The 25,128-nt window shown below is 36.0% G+C and overlaps 1 protein-coding gene across 1 annotated transcript; it reads right to left on the reverse strand.

Annotated features, from left to right (window-relative positions):
- Positions 1–194: 194 nt before the first annotated feature.
- Positions 195–25,128, reverse strand: ppa2 (inorganic pyrophosphatase 2). The gene is made up of 12 exons (XM_006630009.3): positions 24,873–25,128; positions 19,594–19,658; positions 13,459–13,503; positions 12,186–12,239; positions 9,147–9,266; positions 8,089–8,175; positions 5,083–5,209; positions 4,763–4,890; positions 4,216–4,301; positions 2,724–2,793; positions 1,001–1,040; positions 195–372 (listed from the first exon to the last, which is right to left on the reverse strand). Exons 1-12 carry the CDS (start codon positions 25,045–25,047, stop codon positions 344–346), a joined length of 1,026 nt encoding a protein of 341 aa, XP_006630072.1. The 5' UTR covers positions 25,048–25,128; the 3' UTR covers positions 195–343.

Genomic DNA, 25,128 nt, shown 5'->3' on the forward strand with positions numbered 1-25,128 from the left:
ACACTTCTTACACTGAATCATTCATTGTCTATACATTAAAAAATATATACTTAAACGTAAGCAATTTGTTGACTTGAGATTACACCATTTCCTAAACTAAGAGTGATTTTATTATGAACTTCAACTTGCAGAGGAACAAAATAGTGTGCAAAGATGTTTATAGAATACTACAAAAACCACGAAAGAAATTTCAATATGTTTCAAACACTCAGTTTCAGGTCTTTATTCTGTTAAACATGGCAGTCTTTTGTGCATTAGATACTCATACTGTACATGTGTTTTTCACAGAACTCTTTGGCTTCAATCAACAGGTAATGGAAAAGGCTCCATTTGTGTTCGTGAGTCATTTTGCGAGAAAATGCCATTTATTCACTGAAACAGAAAACATTTTTTAATTAGAGACTGATGCCTTTTAACAATATATCACAACAATTTTCATCAGGCTAATTTGTCCACAAATATAAAAACAACTTATAATTGCCATCCATAAAATTATTTCTTTTAAAACTCAAAACTCGTAAAGAATTATTTGAATGAACTTGAGAACTCATTATGCACATACAAAATGCATTAGATTAAATGAAAAGTTAGTGTACCTACAGTGTGCAAATGGAGAATCAACAATTCGCTCTCAAGAACCAGCAACTTGCATCATAATGTTGATTAGGATCACATTTTGAAAATAAATAATTTGCAAATCCCACTTTTTTACACAGCTTTTCAAGCACTTTAATTTTTTTTACCAAATACAAGGATTTCTGTTGGAATATCATCTATACTATTCATCTGACTTCCTTTTAGCCAGTGCAAAAGATGTTGCAATATCGGAATGATAGCTCTTAACAAACCCATACCACTGAATTTCCATCACCTTTCTGTTGCATTTTCACAGCGTCATGTTTAAGAATGAGTAACTGGCACACAATGATAAAGCAGTTCGTACAACTATACATTGTATACCCAAACAGTAAAACTAAACAAAAAGGAAAATGACACCTACCTTCAGGAGGCAGTGGTTCTGCTTTTCCATATTCTGGGGCCTAAAAGATAGAAAATTAAAAGGTCAAAATAAAAAAGAATTTAAAAATATTAGAACAGAACTATTTGCCCATGAGCTTAGAACCTTCGGTACAAGAGAGGCCAAAAATAACGTCATACAGATAAGTATTGGATGTAATTTTTGATTAAGTCACACATCTCCTACTCGAATATAAACTGCTATGTAGGAAGTCAGTGAGCCACTGATTTAACACAGTGGAAAAGTACCCCATAAACCAGGTGACAGGATTATTTAGATTGCATCTTAACTCTCTACCTTTCAACCTATAAACTCTTACCACCAGCTCTGCATTACTCTCAACATAAAAGACCATATCAGAGGCTGTTTTTGTCACACTCTTAGTTCTTTTAAGTAGCTGCTATTTACTGTGTTGCAATACTACACCTTATCTGAGGGGGTTGCTCACACTTTTTCTTGCACTGTATATTTGCTTCTGTGTTACAAAGTTGTATCGTGTCAGAGCTCTCTGTTTAATCTCGCCACATTTAAATGTTGTTTACACCTACCTTTCAGGCTTTAAACTCAAATATGTATTTGGTAATGTAATCAATAACTGCATAATAATCTAATTGAATAGTGCTAACGGGGGGCTAAAGTATTTTGTATGTTTGTTTTAATGTTATTATTATTTTGTAAGAAACAGCAACCCTGTGCAAAAAACAGATTGTTATATTTTAGCAATGTTAATTTGCAGATAATGCATCTGAGCAGTGTTAGGTGTTCGTGCAGTTTCAAGGTAGAGGTGTAGACATGTACAGCTATTTTGAATAGTTCTATGAGCACATAAGTTAATAAACAGAACATATTAAATCTAACAGAAACTGTAATTTATTTGTGCAAAACCCTTTATTTTCTGTTTGGCAGGAATGGAACACAGGGCATTTGGCGATTACTTAAAAAAGGAACGTACCCATTTGACCAAATACATTCCACAAAACGGATTACCAAGATACTTGGAATGCTTCATTCGTGTGCAATCAATTTCATATGGACATAGTTTTCTTTCATGTCAGCAAGGGAAGCATACTTGCTCACAAGACATATGAACATTAGAATATAAGAGAGGCTCCAAACAAAAGGGGTCCACTAGTTTATATTGTTTGTTTGCTTATGTAAACTGATGTAACCTGGTGAGTTAAATTAATCTAAAATTGTTCTTTGCACTTTGCTTTTGAACTTCTGTTCCCAGTTCACTACTTGTAAGTACTGCTTCATTCTTTCATAGTCTGCTTTACCCAAACTATAAATCCACATTTTAAACCTTAAGCTTTAGAAATGTAAAATGGTTGATCAAAGGTTGTCATATTATTCATGTGATTTTCAAGGGGGTATGTGCTATCTATTCCATTTATTATATCTTGATTGTTTGTAAAGACTAGATTAATAAGAGAATCTTCAGTAGTAGGTAACTTTATAAACTGGGAAGCAATCATTAACAATTTCAACCATATAAATTTCAGTTTCTGTGTTCATCACATAATTTCTCAATCCGTTGGAAAAAAAGCACATCTCTCAAAGTTTACAAAAGGTGATGTGGTGATAGAAAGCCAGGTGTTAGCAATCACCTCAGACATCCTTGTCTGGTTTGATATTTAAAAAAATTAAAGACATTACAAACAGCATCTGGATAGTTTTACTTTGTTTAAAAAAAAAATCTTCTCACCGAATGAACTATTTTGATAGCTTCATCTCCGCTGCATTTAAAAGGGCTGTCACACACCGACACATTTTTACTGGAAAAAGAAAATTAAGAAATTAATATGTTAAGGAAAACGGTCTTTGAAATTTCATAGACATTAAACTATTTCATATTTTGCAACATTTTTATACAATTTAATCAATTATTTCCTAAATGTTGTAATGCCACATGTGACAGATCTATCTCTCTCTCTCTCTCAAAATACATTCAATTGCATTACACTGTAGAATCTAAAATATACAAATCAAGAGCTGTATAAAAAATATTTATATTTTGTATTAATTTTCTTTAGTATTTAGAATGTAAAACTCTATTAGACTAATAATAAATATTATTGAATTTTTGAGACATTTACAGTATGTTATATATGGAAGAATGTTTCATGTTACAAGGGTACTGAGTTTGATATGAAGACCAGCATCTTGGGAACATTTCTGTTAGAGAGGGGCACTGCTGTACCCTGTATGACTGAAAACTATTGTTATGCATATTGGTTCAGCCACTTTGAGTGAAGTCTAGACTGCTCAGAGAGAAGAACAAATGTGTCTAACAATCCTGCAGACTGAATTGTTTGACTCTTTTAGACACTCCGTCTGTGTGTCTAAAACTATTGAGCTATTACTCAATAGTGTTGATGATGATGGAGACTGCACTCTACTACTTACTAAAACCAGCTAGAGTGAACTTCTTGATGACAACATAGAACAACAAGCAGAAATTCTTACTACGACTAGTAAAAAGCAAAGCAAATACTGGGAGAACACCATGATTGTGTGACATTAATGCTACATTTGATTATTTCTGGCAAGACCTTCCCAGGAATTTAACTTTCTGTGTGAGAATTTGTCTGCAAAACAAAATAAAATGTACTTATTCAAACAGGGGAAAAGGAATACTAAACCACAGAAACTTATAAAAGAGTTATCTTTAGATATAAATCATAATTCAATGTGTTTTAAATTAGAATTTTCACAAAAATCCATAAAAAACGGGCCCTCACACTTGCAGACAAAGAAATGACTGCAATGACCTAAGACAAATGAACACTTTTAAGTGTTCCCAAACAGGCTGTACAATTTATTGAATAATCAGTGATAAAACAATGATGCTTCTCTAAATCTATCCGCTTCTACAGGCAGGAAGCATCATTGCTGAACAGCTTTATTCAGATAATGTTAGCAGTTTCAAGCATAGTTCAGTTTTGTTTTCACATTTTTAACTGAGACATTACAGAGAATTTTAGATTTAAGTCTCATGTATAGCTCTGCAGTTGTCCCTTTTATTTTCATGGGGTGAAAAGTGAAATACTATTCAAGATAAGTACAACAAACAACAGCAGGGAAGAATAAAACAATAATGGGAGCCCAAGAGACCCATGCAACATTACACGAATTGTGTGTTTCTTCAGTCCATAGATCTTAAGAGCACCCTTGTGGAAGATTTCCCACTGACTCACCAATTTATCGCTCCTCCATTAGCCTGTTTCTGCACCAGTGCCCTCCAGTGCTTGTGAGTGGACTTAATTATCTCTATTGCAAAGTCCTGCCAGAACAAAGAGACTACATTCAGCAGCAAGGCAGTGTCCTGATTTCCTCTATAGGTTAACAGGTTAATATTTTCAGTATTGCACCCAGTGACAAGTAACTCTAGCTTGTTGACCGAGCACCGACTTGCACTAAAAAACATTTGACCCCTTTTTGAAATAAAATATAGACAAATAATGCCACACATATTTCTAGATTATTTTCGCAGGCTTAAACTTTGAAATGGACAAATGTACTAACTGCTTTTTGAGTGCAAAATATTCCACTATGGTTACAATGGGATTCCACTAATTAAACTTAATGTAAAGCAAAACCATCACTAACCAGCCTGCACCACATCATCTTCATGTACAGTAAATAAATAACACCTAGTAAATGATTTTGAGATGAACGGGACTAATGCAGTATGAAAGAAGAAACCCCGGAAAGAAAAAACTTAAATGAGCCTGATAAGGGTACCTTGTTTTGGAATTGTCCATTAAAAGCAAACTGATTTTCTGGCTTCCCATCTGGCACCTTGTATCTTCTGAACCAGTCTACTGTTGCTTCCAAATGACCAGGTCTCTGTTTACGGACATCTTCAATGCCTTTCCAAAACACAAAGTTTTGCAACATAGAAAGGAACAACAAAAATACATACAATGAAATAGAGGTGTAATTTGTAGAAGGACATTTATAGGGATTTATTATTTTTTAAAAACTATGGCTTTCTCTTGGTCCATTATAAGCTTTTTCACAATAAATCCAAAACATTAGTCATTTTTGTACCAAATGCTTACTGTTTAAGGTTGGAGCATCTGGGTCCTCAGCATTTATAGCAATTATCTTCCAATCTGTCTCACCTTCATCAATCATAGCTAGAATGCCCAATATCTTCACCTGAATCACCTCTCCTGGTGAGCATACCTGCGCATAGTATGACAAGTTAACTTCAGGATCAAAAGACACCAGGGCAACACTACACAAATTAAAATTATGAATAACATTCTTATGACGATGCAATATTGTTATTCAAGATGGTGTCCACCTATCTTCCCATTTACCTCATGTTTGCCTTTTTCAATATTCATCACATTAACATCTAAAGCAAAATATAGCATTAAACTATAATAACATTAGAAAATGTGATGATTTACTTTTTCCCAAAATATACTGAACAAATTACTAACACCTGGGCATTATTTTGCTTGTTTGTGAACTCATCATTCTGGAAAGCATCTGTATGGCTCCATATTATGTACCATTTCAGAAAGTCTTTGAAAAAATATGTTGTAAAAGTGGTATCTTTTTAGCTTTATGTGCATGCTCACTACAAAGCTCTGCTTTACAACTGTCCCATGCAGGAGACAAAATCAGAGATTTGCAGATCTTATGTACTTATGAAATTTTGTAATTTAGAGAATTACCATTATAAGGCTTTTCACACCACTTCTACTTTGCCTAAACTCATGTTACAGTGTGAACATCTCCCCTGGCATTTCAAGTGGTATTTCAAAGTATTTTTTAGATTGCATGCTTTATCGCTATGTGCTTTTCTAATGATGATGGCTTCATATCATCATTGAAAAAGTTCTTCAATAAAAAAACACATTAGGACATAGGTTTATATTTGTGACCTACATCTGTAAATCTGAAGTGCAAGTTGGCTCTGCTGTATTAAACTTTCTGACTTTGAATTTTCTTTCAGCTCCTTCCTTTTTCTTTTCTCCTCATTTTGAAAGTTGCAAATATCAACTTTTATGTTTAGAAAAATGAGCAGCTGAACTCACGTATTGACATTACTTAAGCCCATCAGCCTGGATGAATGGAAAGGCACACAAACCCCTTAATGGTAAAAAAGTAGGACTGTACTACATTAAAGTAGACAGTAAGAGCAAAAACGTTCAGCTGCTACAAATTAAAGTTTAAATATAAATGCACAGTGCTGTACAGAGAAGAGGTTTTCTAATACATCAGAAAATAATTTCTATGCATTTCAGTTGGATCAAAAGGTTGTGTCATGCATTCACAATCACTTATGTACAGTATGTTCACTATTGTTTCCTAATCAGTTTGTACACCAGCCTGTGAAAAGTTGGTTGGTTGGGATTCCCAAGTACACAAATGGTCTAGTCTCTACAAAAGGTAGGCAGGGTGCCATGCAAAAGTACTCAGACTCTTGCATAGAAATTAATATTCGTCATATACACAACTAACTCTACATATTCAAAGCAAGAAAAATACTTATTTCAATAGGTAAAATCTATTTTATAAAATAAATAGTAAACAGATAATATGAAAGTTATAATATGAAATAGATATTTTTTAAAGATTGCGTAAGTATTCCAACCCTTTGCTGTGGCAAACCAAAATTAATTTACATACACACAATTAGCTACATGATCACTTGTCTATATGCAAGATTAGTGGTCCTCATGATTTCAGACGCACAAAAAAAACATCTCTCTCTTTGAGGTTCATTGGTCAAGTACCGAATTTCAGATAAAAATGCAGCCATTAAGACAAAGGATCTTTCAATGCAAGTCAAGTATAAACTAACCAGTATCTAAGCACAGATCAGGAGTAGGGTACATAAACATCAGAGCCTCTGAATATCCCTGTGAGGGCACACTACCCAATCATCAAAAACAGGAAGGTGGAATTTACTACCCTGACACTGCCTAAATTATGCCACCCCTCCAAACTTAGAAGCCATGGAAACGGGTTAGGGACCAGCAACAACTCTGAAATAACTACTGAGTTCAATGGCTGAGATGGGCGAATATGTCCCAAGTCGACAGTATCACAAAGCTCATCTATATGGCAAAAACCTGCACAGAGTTGGCAACAAATCATTTAAGCGAAACTGTAAACATGTTGCAAAAGGTTTTACGTTCAGATTGGCCATACCTTTCTTGTATAAAAGCAAACCATTATGCCTGGAGCAAACTCAACACGCTGCATCACCATCTTTACTGTCAAGCATGGGGGTGGCCACATTATGTTTGCTGGCTGCTTCTCATCATCAAGAACTCAAGATTGAGGTAAATTGATAGAGGCAACACAGGCAAGCCTGAACAGAAAACTGTCTCAATCTGCTCAAGACATAACTGGGGAAAATGTTCATGTTTCTGCACGAGAATCACTCAAAGCACAGTCACAGCAACACTGGAGTTGCTTAAGGATGAGAGAATGAATGTGCTTGAGAGGTCCATTCAAAGTCTTGACTTGAATCCTACAAAGAATCAGCAGAAAGATTTGCAGAAGAAATCCCTAAACCACTGGAGTGTGCTTCAGCAAATCTGCCAAAAAGAATGGACAAAAAAGTTGGTGCAGACCTACACAAAATGACCTTTACCCTAAAAGCTGAATACTTTCACTAGGTTCCATCTGTGAAGATTTTTTTACACCTTTGCTTAGTTAGAGGCATGCAGCAGGCTGCCCATTTTCTGATAATAATCCACAGTCAGTTACTGTTGGAAAAAAAAGTGTATCTACTGCACTGCATATACAGTAGAGAATCTGGGAAATTTAAATTCTTTACTCAATCAAACTGAACATCTGCACAATAACAAAGAATCAGGCAAGAATTAAGACAACTGTAGAGTCTGCAATGTGATGTGTTGTCAAGGCAGTTGCATCTTTTCACACAGTGAGCCCACATTGAGACTGATACATCTTCCAAGATGACTGGAGAACTGACATTTCTACGTCACCACTTAAACACAGAAAGCCCCAAACGTCCCCTTGAAGACCTTTTCTTCGTACCCCAAAAATTTGTCCTGAGTGTTAAACTAAAAACACACCTTTGAACCAATGTCACAAACATCGATTGGATCGTTGTCACCACAGCACTTTGTGTCTTTGTCCGTGTGACTTGGGTCTTCCCACGTCTGTTAAAAAAAAAGTGTTATTCAATCAAACTGAACACCTGCACTATGACAAACAATCAGGCAAGAATTAAGACAACTGTAGAGTACATTTAACATAAGTAATTTACATTTGGATCCAGATTTATATAAAATTTAGGAGCACTGCACTTGCAAAAGTACACTGAGTTCAAGGCAGCCAAGAATCTGTCTTTTCCTAAATTAATAAAATACTGTACTTTTAACTTAAAACCATTGTAAGAAATGTGTTTTATATTATGTTTGCTTTCAATCTGGCACGCATAATTTATATTCATTTAAACTGAAAAAAAATGGATAATGTAAATTTCTGTACATTAGGATGTTTTAAAACATTGGTGTCAAATTGTTCTTGGTTCGCTCATTAATTGAACATTGAACATAAGCATATTATCCCTTACATATAAGATTTTTCTTAAGGTCTTTTGCAGTGTATTTTACAAAATGTTCACTTAATTTTGGATGTGGCTCTCCATTGTTGTCAGGGTTTGTTGTGTTCTAATTTTCAATTGATGAAGAAAATAAAAATGTTCACAAAATTAAAGGTACAGCTACCTGTAACACAACACAACAACACAGCCTGCTTAGAAGTATTGTTGATATGCAGTTATAATTAAATAATGAGACCAACTTTGTAACTGAATACTCAAGTGGAAAAAAAAACCAAGCCCATTCAGGGATCGCAAGGAGTCTAATACCAATTTCAAGAAACAGAAGACATTTTTTTAATAAACAAATACATTTAGAAACTGTAATGCATAACATCTTACTGTACATAATATAAAACCTTCAATGTCCAATCTTCCCAAATGCCAATCTATCCAATTTTCATGTTATGTACTGTGTGCATGTTATACGAAATACAGGACTTAATGAGTTTATTAACATAAATTTAAAATGTATGGTTTTAGTTCAGAGAGGGCTGTTTTTCACACAAGGTGAAGTTCAGGTCTTACCTGGGGAAGGGCACCATAATTCCAAATATATCCTTTATGGGGAAATATATTAGCAACAAACCGAAGTTTTCCTTTCTTTACGTCCTGTTTAATTGGGTTCAGCGGGTCTTTTGTTGCAATCTACAGAAAAGACAAAACAATCATTTATGTCATGAGACATACTGTATATCCACCCCAGATAGACTCTCTGTTGTGAATTTCAGGTAAAAGCAATTTGTCACACCCAGCATTCCAGAAAGAACTGTGTGGCACGAAAAAGGAATCATTATGTTTAACTTAATAAAAAATACTTCTCAGAACTCCAAAGCACTTACTCAAAAAACTCATTTTTTAAATGGCGACTAAATTAGACAAGTGAATACAGAGCTTTAAGTTATGGAGAATGTTTTTAAGCGCGAATGAAAACAGATCCAAAATCTGGAGTTCCAAGTGGGGCAGTGGATTTGGAAGGCAAATGATCAAACACAGCGCTCAGGCACTGATAATTTTGTTCATTAGTGATTTTATTCATTCATTTTTCATAACTGGCATATCTCAAAACCAGAACAACCTTTGCAGTGACTTTGATGTTGGGAGTTCGCTAGTTTACAACCTACGGTGTGCCTAAAGTGTTCAAATATCATTAAACTTCGACTGCAGAGGCTGCAGAAGCATTAAAAATTGAGTGCACAGAGTTATTTTTAGGACATTTTTGGTTCCAACTTTCCACCCTCACATTTTTCGAGACCTAATCTGAAATTATATAACAATGTTGCATTTTACAGAAAACAAATAAAATTGATTTTTACGTTTTCCCACAGAAAATGGTGGGAAAAAGATAGAAGGACATTCAACATTTGTCTTTTTCACTATATTGAAAATAAAAGAAAGGGCTGAAGTAAACTGCTAAAAGCATGTGTTTGCTTCAGTGGACTGCAAAATTGCTCTTAAATTCTGTTACAGCAAATGAATCAATGATTTCCTATCTTCCTTCAAACTATCATCTTAAACGGAGGTTGTCAAAATGTATAGCTCATGCCTTTTGTCAGTAATGTGGTATCCTTCCAACAGGTGGCAGTAAAAGGGAGGGATTAGTATTTTTTTTGTTTTTGTTCCTGTTGGTTTTCATTCCATGGCACCTTAATTAGATAACTGAGGTCTTTTTAAGAAGTTGTTTCAATTGAATATTTGCATTTTGTTTCAAGTCACAAAGTTTGGCATTTTATTTCAAAAACAAAATACACGGTTAATGTGCCAACATGTTTAAGAGCTGGGAACAACCTGTTCAAATGAATCTTATTATCTATAATTATTAAGTCAATGAAGGATTTGACTGTATATCTGAAGGTGTGGCTGGAACAAAAACCAACAGGCGTTTGGGTCACCAGGCCCAGAATTGAGAACCATTGCTCAAAACCATGCACACAATTTTGGATAACATAAAATTCCGTTCCTTAAGTGGTCAATTTAGTGCTAAATTCACAGAATACACACAGATTGCAAAATAACATTGTAGCCACTACACTTATAAATTTAAAGATGACTGATAGCTTCACTTTGAAGTACTTCAATGTAAACCACAAATAGACCATGAATAGAACTAAAGACGCTACAAGTAATAGGTTCTCAAACGCTGAACATAATTATCTCTGTAATTTTCTGAAATCCCAGATTATCAAATGTTTTATTATGCGTAATTAAATGCAGTAACCATGACTAGTGACAAAGCACTTCCCTGGAGATGATGTGCTGCTTTTGTCAGCATTGTAGAGAACTCCAATACAGTTTAAGAAATGTTATTTATTTCAAAATGACACCTTTCCCCTTGTTTGTTGCTGGAAGTACTTGGTAATCACACATACATTTGTGAAACTGCTAAGAATTAAGAGCTGGTCAAAACACTCAGATTTATTGAATCTGTAACGTCACAGCATCCTGATTTGTGACTGAGTTGGTCAAGAACACAGGAGAAATTCCAAACAGGAATTTCCTGTATAACACCACCACAACTTCACTGTACATTTTTTGTTCAAAAAACACCACTACATTCTTTACTTTTGGGTATGTACATATGTATTGTTTGTTTGTGGGTTTTCTTTATATTGTCTGCTGCTCTAAACCAAATTGCCCCTTGGAAATAATGCTCCCTTTCTACATGGTTTGATAGAATACGCTTTGTACCTTGATAAGTATCCTCATTAATATTAGTAACAAACTCTTCATTTTAGTGAAGGTCGCAATTATCGCAAAATTGAAATGTGATGATTCATGAAAGATGGGTTTTAGTCCCACGTAAACTGAGATATATGATCTGAATACTCAAACCACAAAATAAATTATTAGATCTCATAATGCCACCATAAATGTCTTTAGTGGCAAGCTACCTTTACAATCTTTCAAATGTGCAGCACCAACTATGGCTCATTTCTCAGTGAATTTAAGCCACTGCATTTAAGCTATTCAGGGCTGTGGAATGGCTGTAGCATTTTTGGTTTAAAAAGCACTGTAAAAGCTTTGCAGGCCCACCTTTCAGGAGGGCATTTGCTAGTCTGTTTGGTCATTAAACAGCATGTTTAGTATGTTTGGGTGCCAAACTGTGAGGCGACAGTCACCAATCTAAAACCATAGTTAAGCCCTTAACCTATTCTGTAGGACTGAGATTAATTTAAAGTTACTTACTTAGCTAATAAGTAAATACAGGAATATACAGCATAAGCACTCCTAGAGGTGTCATATATATTTATTCTACCCCATACGCTGCATATCACAATATAAAAGTAAAGTTTGGTCATGTATTGAGAAAAACCTCGACTTCACATGTATAAATGGTGCTGAAATGCAGGAAGGACTTCACTCAATGTTCCTAATGTTCCCTGCAGTACACTAAACTAACAGCTACTGTGTACATCCACTTGGAAAGAAGATATGAGAGATTCTATTGTATCAGCTTTCAAAAAACACAGCCCATGATTCAGAATGTTAATGCTTTTATAGTCCATATCTATTTAAATATGTTGCCTAATAGCAGAAACATGTATGAAAAAATAAACAAGTACTTGCCTCCATTTTGGCATTTGTCCAGCGTGGCACCTCCACGACCATATTAAACAAGGTCTAGAAAATAAGAATCAAAGTTTTATTTGTTTAAACAGGTCGTTGTCAGTTTAACATTTTAAATACAAATTCACATTTACATTTTAAATTACAGTTCTATTTCAAAATGTCTTTTTTATCTTTTGGGTTTTTTATTAATATGAATATTTCAGATTTCTTAAGATACTCTCTTAAGAGTGTTTATGAGCAGGGTAATATTCTGTAATTAGTCAGAATATTTAGTGTGATGTAAACACTTTATTCAAAATACATTTACACCCCAAATTTCAAGTAAAGTATTGAGCTAACATACATGTAGATTATTCTTAGAATACAGGCTTATGTCAACAAATTACTCTGAATAGTGCCTTCATCTAGTCTTGCTTACACACCGACACAGAAAATCCTGATGTTTACTTTCCTCAATGTTAAAAAAAATCAACAAGAATGTATATATTTATATGTTCTTTGTATGTATGTGGTCACTACATTTTAATGTCAAACTGAATCCATTTTGAATTATTCAGTCAAGCACATTTTAAAATTCCATTACTAATCTCCAATTCTCCTTTATCTCACACTTCATTTTTGTGAGTGTGAGTGAAATTCAGTCTGAAATGGGTCAGGCTTATCATTATTTTCACCACGTTTAACCGGAGATGTCCTGACAAGTTTTCATTTGTTCAAAGTAACCGTTTCTATCTGAAGGTGAGCTCCACTTTGCGCTTTCTTCAAAATAAAACTGTGATTAATGCTGTGATTTTGAAAAAGCACAGCACTTTCTGAAATTTGTTATCAGGCAAAACAAAAGAAAGCCATACTATAGTATCCCTCACTTAAGAACTGCAAGTAGTTTATTGCAAAATCAGAAAAATCAGGTTTTGCATCAGTAATCCATAATCAAATTCCACAATCAGGTATCAAGAAACGGTGTAAAAGCACCTTGATAGACTAGCAAAAAAATATAACAGCTATTAGTAGAGACTGTGAGCCTGAGAAATGTTATTCTTCACTGGAATAACCACATAGTAAAACACAAAGTTGTGCAAAAAATGTTTTGCTAAACATACAAGTACTATATTTATGATCCATCTTTTGTCAATGACTTTATCAATCTTTAGCATAATAACTACTTCTGATCTGAATGTTTACATTCTTCTGTCTTCGCCACAGAAATGTGAGAAGTCTGGAAAAGCAGGGTATGTTCGTCTCAGGAAACGGGCTGACAAACCAGAAATACCTCATTTTCATTTTTCTTAACCCTCTTGGAAGGGACATCATTTTCCTGTGGGGGGAAAAATGTATATGCATATAACTTAGTTAACAAAAATATTTCACATATCAAGTGTTATCAACATATTTTAGTCATTTGATAGGCATAAAGATGGAGTAAGAGTAAAAAGTGCCGATACAGCCAAGGCCTGATATGTTCAGTAATGTATTGCTCCTGACTCCAAATACAACTCAGCATCCAACATCTTTACATGAGGTGAATGTGTCATGCCTTCATGCCATTCTTTCCATAGCTCAAGACACTGAACAATGGGACTGTTCTTTTGCTCCAGGACTACGGAATAACCTCCGAGCCCATCAAGTCTGTCAAACCTTTTCCTTACCATTGTTTTTATATTTCAGAATTTACTTGTTTCATTTCCTTTTTTTTAATCTGCACACAAATATCTCATTTGTTTTGTTATTCAGTGCCTAGAAATCCTATGCCATGAAAGGCACTGTATAAAATAAAGGTTATCATTATTCAAGAATAACAGTAGCATGGACTGCATGAGCTTTAAGGTGGCATTTATAAAATGGGAGTTACAGCACCTTAGTACTGTTTACTGGGGGCTTCACCCTTCATGATTCCTTAATGTGTGTTTAGATACGTTAAGCTTGCCAGGAGTCCTACAGTCATGAGACCCAGAATAAATAAAGAGAGCACACTACTGAATACTTTTCTTGAGTTCTTTAAAAAAAACTGACCACACTTAGAAAATGTAAAAAAACAAGAAGAACATGGTCACACAAAGTCAACATCAAAGACTTTATTTCAAACCTTCTTCCATGCAGATCTTCAGTGTAGATTTCAAACAATGCTGCTGAAAGTGAGGGATACAACACCACAGAGTGTCACACCCCACTAAGACAAAAGCAGATATCGTGGGTCTTCATACAGTAAATGATCTCCACCCGAGCTCTTGAGGGACAGAGGTCAGGTTCAACTGGTCAAAGTGACCTCTGCTCTTCAGTTCATAGGCTGCTGATGTAGAGACTCAGGATATCTCAGAAAATGGGATTTGGATCATCCACCAGGTTATGGAGACACAGGGCTTTGTGCTAAGGATGTAAATGCTGACTGAGTCATATGTTGCAATGGCTGACACCAGTGTGACTGTAAAAGCATTTTACATTCTAGGTTCTAGGAGCATTCTAGGTTTTTAAAAACTTCTTTCTAACCTCTTTCAAACTCTGAAAATCCGTATGTTCTTTCAAGTTTTAATATCAGAAAACAGTAAATTAAGTTGCAAAGTTCATCCAATGCTTAAAGTTTCCTTTGGTCATAAAACTCCACAGAGAAATGCCTACAGAAATACAGTTCAAAATGTGTTATTTTCGCAAAAACTGTCTATGTAGGATACGTAAAAATTAAACTCTCATACAAAATAAGAGCTTTTTCCCCCCCTCAGGCAGATTTTTACATTGCATAACATACACATACAGGCCTATACAGTAGTAAATGATTGCATCACACCTCTGGCTTCCTTAATTAACACATTATCTACAGTTAATGACTATTAATTTATTAGGTACATGACAAAGCAAGTTCAGTCCATTCTCCAGGATCTTCTCATCGTTAGTTCCATATTAGCTTCTTGTATCCGTTTTCAGTTTAAATTAATTCCTCTCTGCAAAGCATGTTAATAGGAGCTGCTCCTTTTCTGGAATACAATTTGCTGCATTCTGGAAAGGAACAGTTGGAAATCTATGTAGGACACATTAGTATTGACAAGACCTCTGCAAAAACACTTAACCTTTCACACTATTCAATTAACATTTTTTTCCTTGTCGGATTGAATTATGCTTTTCAAAAGGCTTTCTGTCTTCATGGTTGGAGGCTCAGAAATCAATGCAGAAATCTGTGGCTTATATATTCATACTTGGTGTGTGGACTGCTGCATGAAAATTACTAGTTAAAGAACAGCTTGCAGGCACTTTGAAGTATTCTATGCCAGTACAATACATTTAACAATCGATCCTGTGCTGTTTTCTTGGTTTACAGTGTCGGCATCAACAACAAAAGAAAAAAAAGACTACCAGAAAATACCTGTTTTTAACTAAGTTTCCAGAGATAAAACACCACTCCTAACATCTAAAATGAATCCCATATTTTTTTCTGCAGTACAAGAGCTTGCGTCTTTAAGCTCAGCAAATGAACCATTAGATGATCTGTATGCCTAATGCAAACACCATACCATTACTGGATTCTGATTATTCTGTTAAAGTGACCTTTTTTCTTTTGCACTGAACATTAAGCCTTTCCTAAAAAAACATACAAAGGTAAGGCTGATTTACTGTACCTATAAGCGATTCAGTCTGAGCAGAGTAACTGTTTTACACCAAATGAAATCAAAACCCTGCGACATATGTATATATGTTTGGGCTAATCCTTAAAAAATGTAACTGCAACTACTGTAAATGAGACCAAAATCATGCATGGAAAGCCGCATGACCTTTCAGATGAGTATAATACTGCTTTATTATTCCACCTGGAGTGTAGTATTCATTATTTTTTAAAGGGATAACAGAAAATGACATTATCTGGCATTTGGATTTTATTTATCTTATGAAAATTTAGTTTATAAATCCTGAGATGTAAAAAAGATCCAGAATGGAATGTCTGTTCAGTAACTGAAGTAAAAGAGACTGAAAATGGAAACCACTCGTTATTAAGTGTTTGACGTTTCAGCTGAGCCTGTCTTTACAAGCCTCTACATTTAATAACAAAATATTAATATGGTTGTCAAACACAAGAAAGCACAGAAATGTAAGAATGCCATACATTGCCATACAATGCTCACAAACTCATTTGGTTATTGGGCAAGTGAACCAAGGATGTCATCCAGCCATCCCTTGAATGAAGCCAAGGTATCAGCGTCAACACAATCACAGAGGATTAGGTTGATAATTAAATCTGAAATAATGGACCTGATATTGTTTGCTGGAGTAAATTCAGGTCAGCAAAACCAGGATATAAAGAGCTGTGATGGAGCAACCATTACACCTTGCTCGAGCAAAGGCAGTGACTCGCCAGACTTGGCTGCAGTGCAGTTTCGCACGACTCCTGCAGAGGAAGTCAACTTCTTCATCCATCAGGAAACCAGCACAAAGACAGTATCATCTGGCCTGACGCCATGACAGATGACATACGGACAGCATCTCATTTTTCAAGTGCACAATAGCTAGCAGCAGTATGAAACAGTAGAATTCTCCACATCTTGCAAAGCACTTAGTCACTTACACGGATACCAATGTCTTACATAGATTATCCTTAAGGGAACATCTTGGCCATAACCCTGAAGAAATATATGGAAAAAAAATCTAACAGCCAAGAAAACTCTATAGAGCAGTGGTTCTCAAACTGTGGTACGCTTACCGGCAGTGGTACGTGGAGTGCCGCCAAGTGGTACGCCAAATGACCCTGGAACTGTGTCGTGTGCGCTGAAAAATCGGGACGGGTTTTCATATTTTGTATTTTAATACATGTTGAATACGCAGCCTACGTACTACGATACAGTGCGCGCTAATACTTCAGTGGACACAAGAGATACTCTGTAATTCTATACCACTCTTTAGGAATGCGTGCTACGGATGCAAGTGACCAATTGTATTTAAAAAAAGCTACTGTATCTCCAGCAAATAGGGAGAAAGGAGAATGTACGTGATTTTGGAACAATGCCAACGTTGTAAACACAGGAATACATAGAAATACGTGCTACGAACGCAGGTAATCTTGTGAGCACACGAAAGCGTGATAACAGAAAAATATTTCAGAACTGTTCTAATTTGAGAAAAATACACCGAGCGTCTCTGTGTTTCGCTCCCATGCACATGAAATAAAAACTTTAAATAAATATGGAAATAAAAACGTAAACGCGGAAAAATGCAAGCTTGCGGATTGCTAAAGCAGGTAAACTACACTATTTATGAAGAACCTTATTTACTGTTGGCAAAAGAGCCGACGTATTATGTGTAGAGAAAAAGCTGCGAAACAGCTCGACCTGCTGCCCCCCTCCCCCTGAAAGACACAGTCATTCATAGAATTATTGAAATGAAGGATTATATCAAAAGTACACTGATAGAGCGCATTAAGATGAGCAGATGTTTTTCACTGCAATTAGATGAGTCTGTAGTCGATTTGGCCAATTTGCTCGTTTATGTTAGATACGGGTTTGAGGGCATGTCCCATGAGGACTTTCTGTTCTGTAAACCGCTACCAACAGGAACTACAGGAGAGCACATATTTCAGCTTCTGAATGAATTTATCGAAGAGAATGGCCTCGACTGGATAAAATGCGTCCGAGTTTGTACAGACGGTGCTAGAGCAATGACAAACCGACATAACGGTGTAGTTGCACGAATTAGATAGGTTGCTCCAGAAATTAATGTACGCATTACAACATCCACCGCGAGACCTTTGCCGTCAAGAAAATGCCTGACGATTTAATATCTGTTAGACTCTGTTGTGAATTGTATCAAGTCTCAAAAAATTAATTCACATCTGCTTTGCTCAACTAAACAGGCTCACCCCTCTCACTGAAATGGTGCTTTTTTATTAGTTGTTGTTAATGTTTTTTTTTCTGTAAAACACTTTGAGAAGCCACCTTTAAAGGCGCTATATCAAATAAAGTTTATTATAATAATATTTATTATATGTATGTGTGAGTATGTGTACACGTGCGCTCATGTTGGTCATTGAGAATTTCTGGGGTTCCTATGAGTTGATGACTTGTAGGTGGTACTAGGATGCTTTGGTTGGATTAGGGGTGGTACTTGGTCCAAAAAGTTTGAGAACCATTGCTATAGAGGATATACATAACTCACCTACTCCTAATAATTTTACAGTATACTCCATTTGCACTGATACAGGAAGGCTAAAATAGTCCAAGAGGAACTGTGAATATTGAATCCCCAAAGCACCACCCCTATAATTTCTATGGAAAAAGCCATGTGTACTGCAGTGATGGGTTATATCTAAAGAAAATGGATAGCAGACAGCTTGGGGCAAGGATCTATTAAGAAATTCCAACATGTTTAAACTAGAATGGAAGAGAGCAAAAGCCAAAGAAGATCTGCAAGGGAGATACAGCCAAAAAGACAATCCCAGAAGAAATGAAACGCCATTGGACCATGTCATTAAGTACTCATACCGAAATAATAGGAGTATCAGGACAAAAAATGCAAAAACGGAAGCTACTGAATCCACGGGAAATTGTGATATGGAATTGCCGTAATCTGGCTAACGGACAGTGACAAGAAAAAACACAAAATTAATGTTTAATGTTCCAGAGAACGAAAGAAGATAAGTAAGAGGGAACTAGCATTATGAATAATTAGAAACCAAAGGGTCTTACTTAAATTACATTTAAGGATATGAAAATGATCATTAGAGCTAAGCTAGAGGACAATCCATAGAGAGACAGGATTCTAAGACTGATTTAGAAAATGTAAGCATTAGTTTATTTTGAACATGCAACAGAGGTAATGGAAACGGATTATCATTAATGTTCATTAGGATTTTCAAAAAGCTTTTGATAAAGTTCCTTGTAAAAGTTTGCTTCTCAAATTGTAGGCAGTGGACATTCAATGTAACGTGTGTATTTGGATGAAGAAATAACTTGATGGATAGTAAACAGAAAACAGATAAAGGGCAAACGTTCAAACTGGGTTAATGAAATTAGTGGCGTACCGCAGGGACCAATATTAGAACCAGTACAATACCTAATTTATATTAATGATCTAGATTGTAGTATAGTCGATATCTGAGTTAATAAAATGCGCCAAAATACCAGGGTTAGCAAAAATTGTACATGTGACAGGATATTGAAAAAGGCTTGGACATAATTCAAGCTAATACCTGGTAGGTGTCATTTAATACAGACAAGTGCAAAAAATGATTGAAGGAGAATGCACAGAGCTACTAGCAATCAAACAATATTATGGATTGGATGGTATTCTCTCATTTGTAACCTTTCTTATTTTCAGTACAATCAGCGGTAATCCTCTATGGTAATCCCGTCATGCTATCTCTTTAAAGAGGTGAAGAAGCGTAGCAAGCTATACTCATACCTAATTGGTACATTAAAAATCTCCCATTTACCTGCTCATCTCCAACGAAAAGTGGAATATCATGGAAAGGCGAGATATATTTTCCCTCTGAGGATTCTGCAAAAACACAAATAAAAAAATAAAACAATAATATCAAGAATACTTTCAGGAGGCCAAAAGGAGCCGGTTTTGCATAATTTCCTTATATGCATATATATCTGAGCACCTCCTTTTGTTTTCCTATCACAGTATTTATAAGAATGTTTCACGCCCCAGGGCTAAGCTGTTTCACTTTCCAGTCCTGCAATTAATAGCAGTAAGATAATTGTAAATAGTATCCTGGCTTTTAGTCTCAACCATTCTATGCATGTATTCTATGTTCCTGATGTATAAAAGGAATGGCCTGAAAATGATTGGCTCTTCTTACAGTATGACCCTTCTCTAATGTGTATTAACTGCAAGAACACCCCACAACCCTGTCAACAACTTTGGTTTTGTCAAACTCAAGCGACAGCCACATATTGCACATTACTAAATCACTGAGAAACTGAGAAAAATCAAGAAACTTAAAAAATGTCAAAGTTTGGAAACTACACACACAGCCAGCAAGCATTCCAAATTTCACATTCCAGTTTGAAGTTGAAGTGGGCGTGCTAAACTGTGTTGCATTTGTTTCAGCATTTGACAAAGGTTAGAAAATGAAATACAAGACAGTTACATTGTCTGGGAATACAGACATTCTTGTAATCATACTTTCATGCTAAAGACAGCAATATAAAGTTGAGCTGTGCTGCTGTACTGCAAAACAGGTGTAAGTACACTGCAGCAAAATAAATTGGGGAAAAACAGAAATTCCAGAAATAATCATTTTTTTATTTTTCTCACTGAGAATGATTTAACATATTATTATTAGTAATATGTAAAGTAGGCTAACGAAAATACCTAATAGTTTTTCTTTGTGAACCCTGAATGTTGTATGAGTTACAAACATCAGTTTTTCATAGCTGCAAAGATGCTGAGAATTATCTTACGAGACATGAAATTCTCCCTTCACTGAGCACGGAACTAGGATTATACTTTAAATAAGAACAAGATTTACAAACAATGTTAAGCCTCTCCAGCTATATCTCTCTAATCCATGAGAATGTGTTCCTCTCTCTTCCTGACTTTACGTCACCAAGACGATCAAGAGGAGCCATTGTGCTCTCAAGACCACTAATCACAGAGAAAGTTAAAATGCTAAAGAAGACAGCTTGGAGGTAACTTTTACTTAAAAACAAGAATAATCACATTGTTTTCCTATTCAAACATCTCTCATCAGAAAAAACAAATTTCCTTTTGAGGACACACACTGTCACAGGTGTTGTTTCAATTCTAAAGTTAACCAGCACACCCTATGTGTACAGTACATATTAGTATCCGAGTAGACATGGAATTATTAAAATGTGCACAATAAAATATGCAAAAAATGTTCTAGCTTTATCATTTTCAATCTTCCAACATCAATTCAGGTTATAAAAAAGAATCAAAGGACTTGCTTGACTCAGCTCTGTCAGACACGTGTTTAAAGACTTTTTTCCCAGCTATTGAACAGTCAGACCTGCTGTATGACTTGATTTTAGCCAGTCAAGAGACCATTCATTAAAAGGTCCTTTGATGTACTTGCACTATTCAGTTCCTGGCTTATGGTAATGGAAAAAAAATGTTCACACATTCATAATCATGTACTGCTCGTGGTTGCCATGACTATTTTGAAAATTGAAACATACTGTATATAAAAAAACACTCTAGACTGACATAGCCAAATAGAGTTCATTTCTGAAAGAACTTAAACTAAAATCAGGTTTTGGATTTAAATCTGCCTTTCAAAATCTTCAAATGCACACACACATATATATATATATTTCCTACACATGAAGAAACAAACGCAATTGTCTCGGGTAATATAACTTACTCATCCACAACTGTACTAAATTCAGTGCACAAGGAGGGTCAATTACTACTAATTGCACACATCAAGCCAAAGGGAGCATAATGATGCGATAAAACTCTCCTTCAGCATTTTTTATCCTTGTAATCCACCAGACATATTAACTTTGCGCCACAGTTAACATCTTTCAGTGATGGTGATTTATGGATGAACAGAGATCTCACACAAACAGTTTTACAGGCCTATCACCTGTCCACTTAGAACACATGCCTTTAATTGGTGACATACGAAAAACATCTTTATTGCATGCCACCAAAGTGTGTTCATCCTTCACACTACATTACACTGCCTGAAGTTTTAACTCAAAATGTCAGCCGACAAAGCCTTCCATCGCAGCATTTTTATTCTAGAAGTATTTGGCTTCTGTTCAACGGAAATTCATTAAATACTGAGCCTTACTTTGCTAATATAAATTTAAGTTTTACTTATCGGCACTGTGTACTTGGAGTGCCTTTCTTGTCACTCCAAATGATAATCGCCTCTTTCCTCAATGACCACGTTATAGTTTTCCTAAATGAATAGCAGACTGGGTAGGGTATTGAGGCTGGATGTGTGTTTTTTTTAATAACCACATATTCAATCTTTGGCTTGTAAAATATCAATGATCGTATCCCTTGGTTTTCTAAAGATCAACAAAAAGAGAAAAGCTCTCATTATTACACACTACTTGAACATAATCCAGAATTTAATACGGTTTAAAAAAAAATGCTGTCTTATCACCATTAAGATTATTGTGCTTTAAAATTGCTTTCTCTATGGGACCTCCTCATCTTGTAAGCTACAGATATTGGTATTCTTCAGTGTAAACACAGTTTGCTTTATTACAAATTCTAAGCCTAATTGATTTATCATGTTGTTTTTCATAGCTAGGTCTCAGCAGTTAATATTTAACTTCCCTGGTAAAATAGGGGTTAAAATAAAATATGAATTGTCATAAACATACATCTTTCCCTGTAAGTAGATGACAGGCTGTTCAAGTGATAAGCGAGGGCCATCTACAGATACAGGCACTATTCTGTGCCTTAACTACCATACTCTACCCCTTAAAACCAAGCACGGAGATCCATCATTTTAGTGTTCGGTACACCACTTCATCACACAACAGAAATCAATGCACATAAACAAAATGTTGCATTTCTGAGAATAAACAGCTATAATAAAACAACTAATTTCATTGCAAAAAGGACAGGATTTATGTGATCAGAATATCAGTGATCCCTTGACCATCAAGACTTGCCTGAACCGTAAGGTCTAGAAAAAGACTTACAGTCTATGTGCTAACATAAACATGCAGCACTGTGTGACAAACAATCTCATTTTTATTTATTTTGCATTTCATGATAGTTTTATCATGCAAGAAACAAAAGCCAATACAAAGTATTATAACCCACACACACACACAAAAACAGCTGACAGCACAAAGTAATGCTGTCAGACTGGGGCAGAAGTGATGTGTCTGTGAGGGGTAAACAGAGATCTTATATGAAAAATGGGGGGGATTTATTCCAAAATGTTGCAGCCAAGGGAAACTCCCCATCCCTCCCCTCCTAGACGAGGATGAAAGTGACCCGCCACTGTGGGGATTTTCAAAACAATTGCTAACAAATGTGTAACAACTACATTGTGCACTTGGGATGTTGTAAAATCTCTCCTTAAGGCATGAGAGGAAAAAATAAATTAATCTGAGTGGAACTCCTGTCATTCCCTCTCTACCAACAGTACAGGATGGAAACAGACACTTTAGGAGGGAATAGATCCATACTGTAGAAATAAATTCAGTAAAACAACAGGTACTTCTTGCAAGGCAGATTGCGAGTGCCAGGGTACACACTGTGTCTGTGTGTGTGTGGGGGGGTTTATAAAATGCTGTGTAGTCTGTGGAGACCTGAGGATTTGAACCCAGACCCTCAACAGCCACCAACCAGCTCTGTACAAGACGAGCCACAGCGCTGCATGTGTGGCAGGATACTGCAGGCAATGAGTTATAACAAAACTGTCTGAGGATCACCAAGATGTATTTACAGGCCCAACACTGTCAACCATATATATGTACATAGCGACACCATTACCGACACCTAAGAAAAGGGGTGGGAGAGCATGTGAAGGGACAAAACAAAAGTCTAAGCCCCTGGTTCCCTACCCTGGTCCTGCTCAAATACTGTCTCTGAGCTAAGAAAATGAATTGCTTAACCAAAGGCTCACTGACTTTGGTTTTCTATTAGGACATCTTTGTACATTTGCTTACAGCTCTTAAAGGGTCAAATGTGATGTATAATTGGTATCAACTCTTCACCAATTTCTGAGTTTGAGAACTGCCCTCATTGAGGTGTGCCGTCAGAAATGTATCCAACGGGACCTCTGAAGAAGGAGAAACGCTCATTGCAGGCTTGTCTCATACAGTGTCTGTTCATCACTCACTGACCAACTCGTAAGGGGTTGTTTACTCAGAAATAATGGCAAGCAAGTCAAGACCTGTGTAAAGGTCTGTACGTCTAAACAAGCAAGAATGTCAATTACAGTTTGCCACCAATTAGCACTGGAACCTCACAGCACAGCTGGAATGATGACCAGGAGAGTGTGTTACTCTAGGACCAAGGCTGGACACCCCTGATCTCAACAGCCATAAGGAGGCTTGAAGCACCCAGTTCATAAATTATACATTAGGTACCTTATCTACAAACTGTTTTAATAATGCAAATGAATCTCAACATCTCTTTACCTACATATTTTGTATTGCTTCTTATTCACATGGAGAACGACGTTTGGGCTGTTATTATTAGAAAATCGATGACTCCTTTATATAATAAATCCATTCGTTACAAACACATCCATTTTTAATAATCCACGGGATTGATGGTCACAACATTAGACTGCTACCAAGCAAGAGGCATTACTTCTATGCCGCTACAAACAAACCCTGAACTGTAGCCAATAAACGCTGCGAAACCGTTTGCCTTTATGTTTTAAAAAGTCATCTTACAAATGAACAGGTCCGATGTAAATACGATGTTTCATTCGTTAATGATAACTACTGCACAGTGGCAATGGGCGCTGAAATATTAATGCGGAGTTTCACAATAATGTAATCTGCTTTGTGTGTGCTCTTTCAGAAATAAAATACATGCTAAAAGAACAGGGCTTTCCATATTTAAATATTCAGATCACCGAATATTAATATATAATGCAAAGTAGCCTGACCGGAAATGTCAAGTTCGGTCGTTGCCGTGTTATCCGGAAACAGGTCAAATCCGCTGCTAAATGAATGAGGTTATGTTACACGTGAAAGGCATTTTGAAAAATCCGCATACAATTCGGATTTCTCGGGGCGAGACATAACTTACTAAAATAGATCCTGTAGTCAAGAGTATTCGGCCGTCCTCTTTCCTCCGTTTGATAATGCAACATTTTTCTTAGGTACGGGGTGACTGCTTGCAAACCGAGCCCGTTTTTTAAACCAGACCTTGAGCCCAGCAATACCAGTGAAATCCTACAACAGGGGCTTAGGAACACACGCATTCTTCAGCTTCCTGCTTCTGTCCACAGCGCCTATCATCATGTGCCTATTTCCTCTCCTCGGATCAGCAGTTTCCTCTTTGA

Source organism: Lepisosteus oculatus, chromosome 1 (assembly GCF_040954835.1).
Source record: "Lepisosteus oculatus isolate fLepOcu1 chromosome 1, fLepOcu1.hap2, whole genome shotgun sequence".
NCBI lineage: Eukaryota > Metazoa > Chordata > Actinopteri > Semionotiformes > Lepisosteidae > Lepisosteus > Lepisosteus oculatus.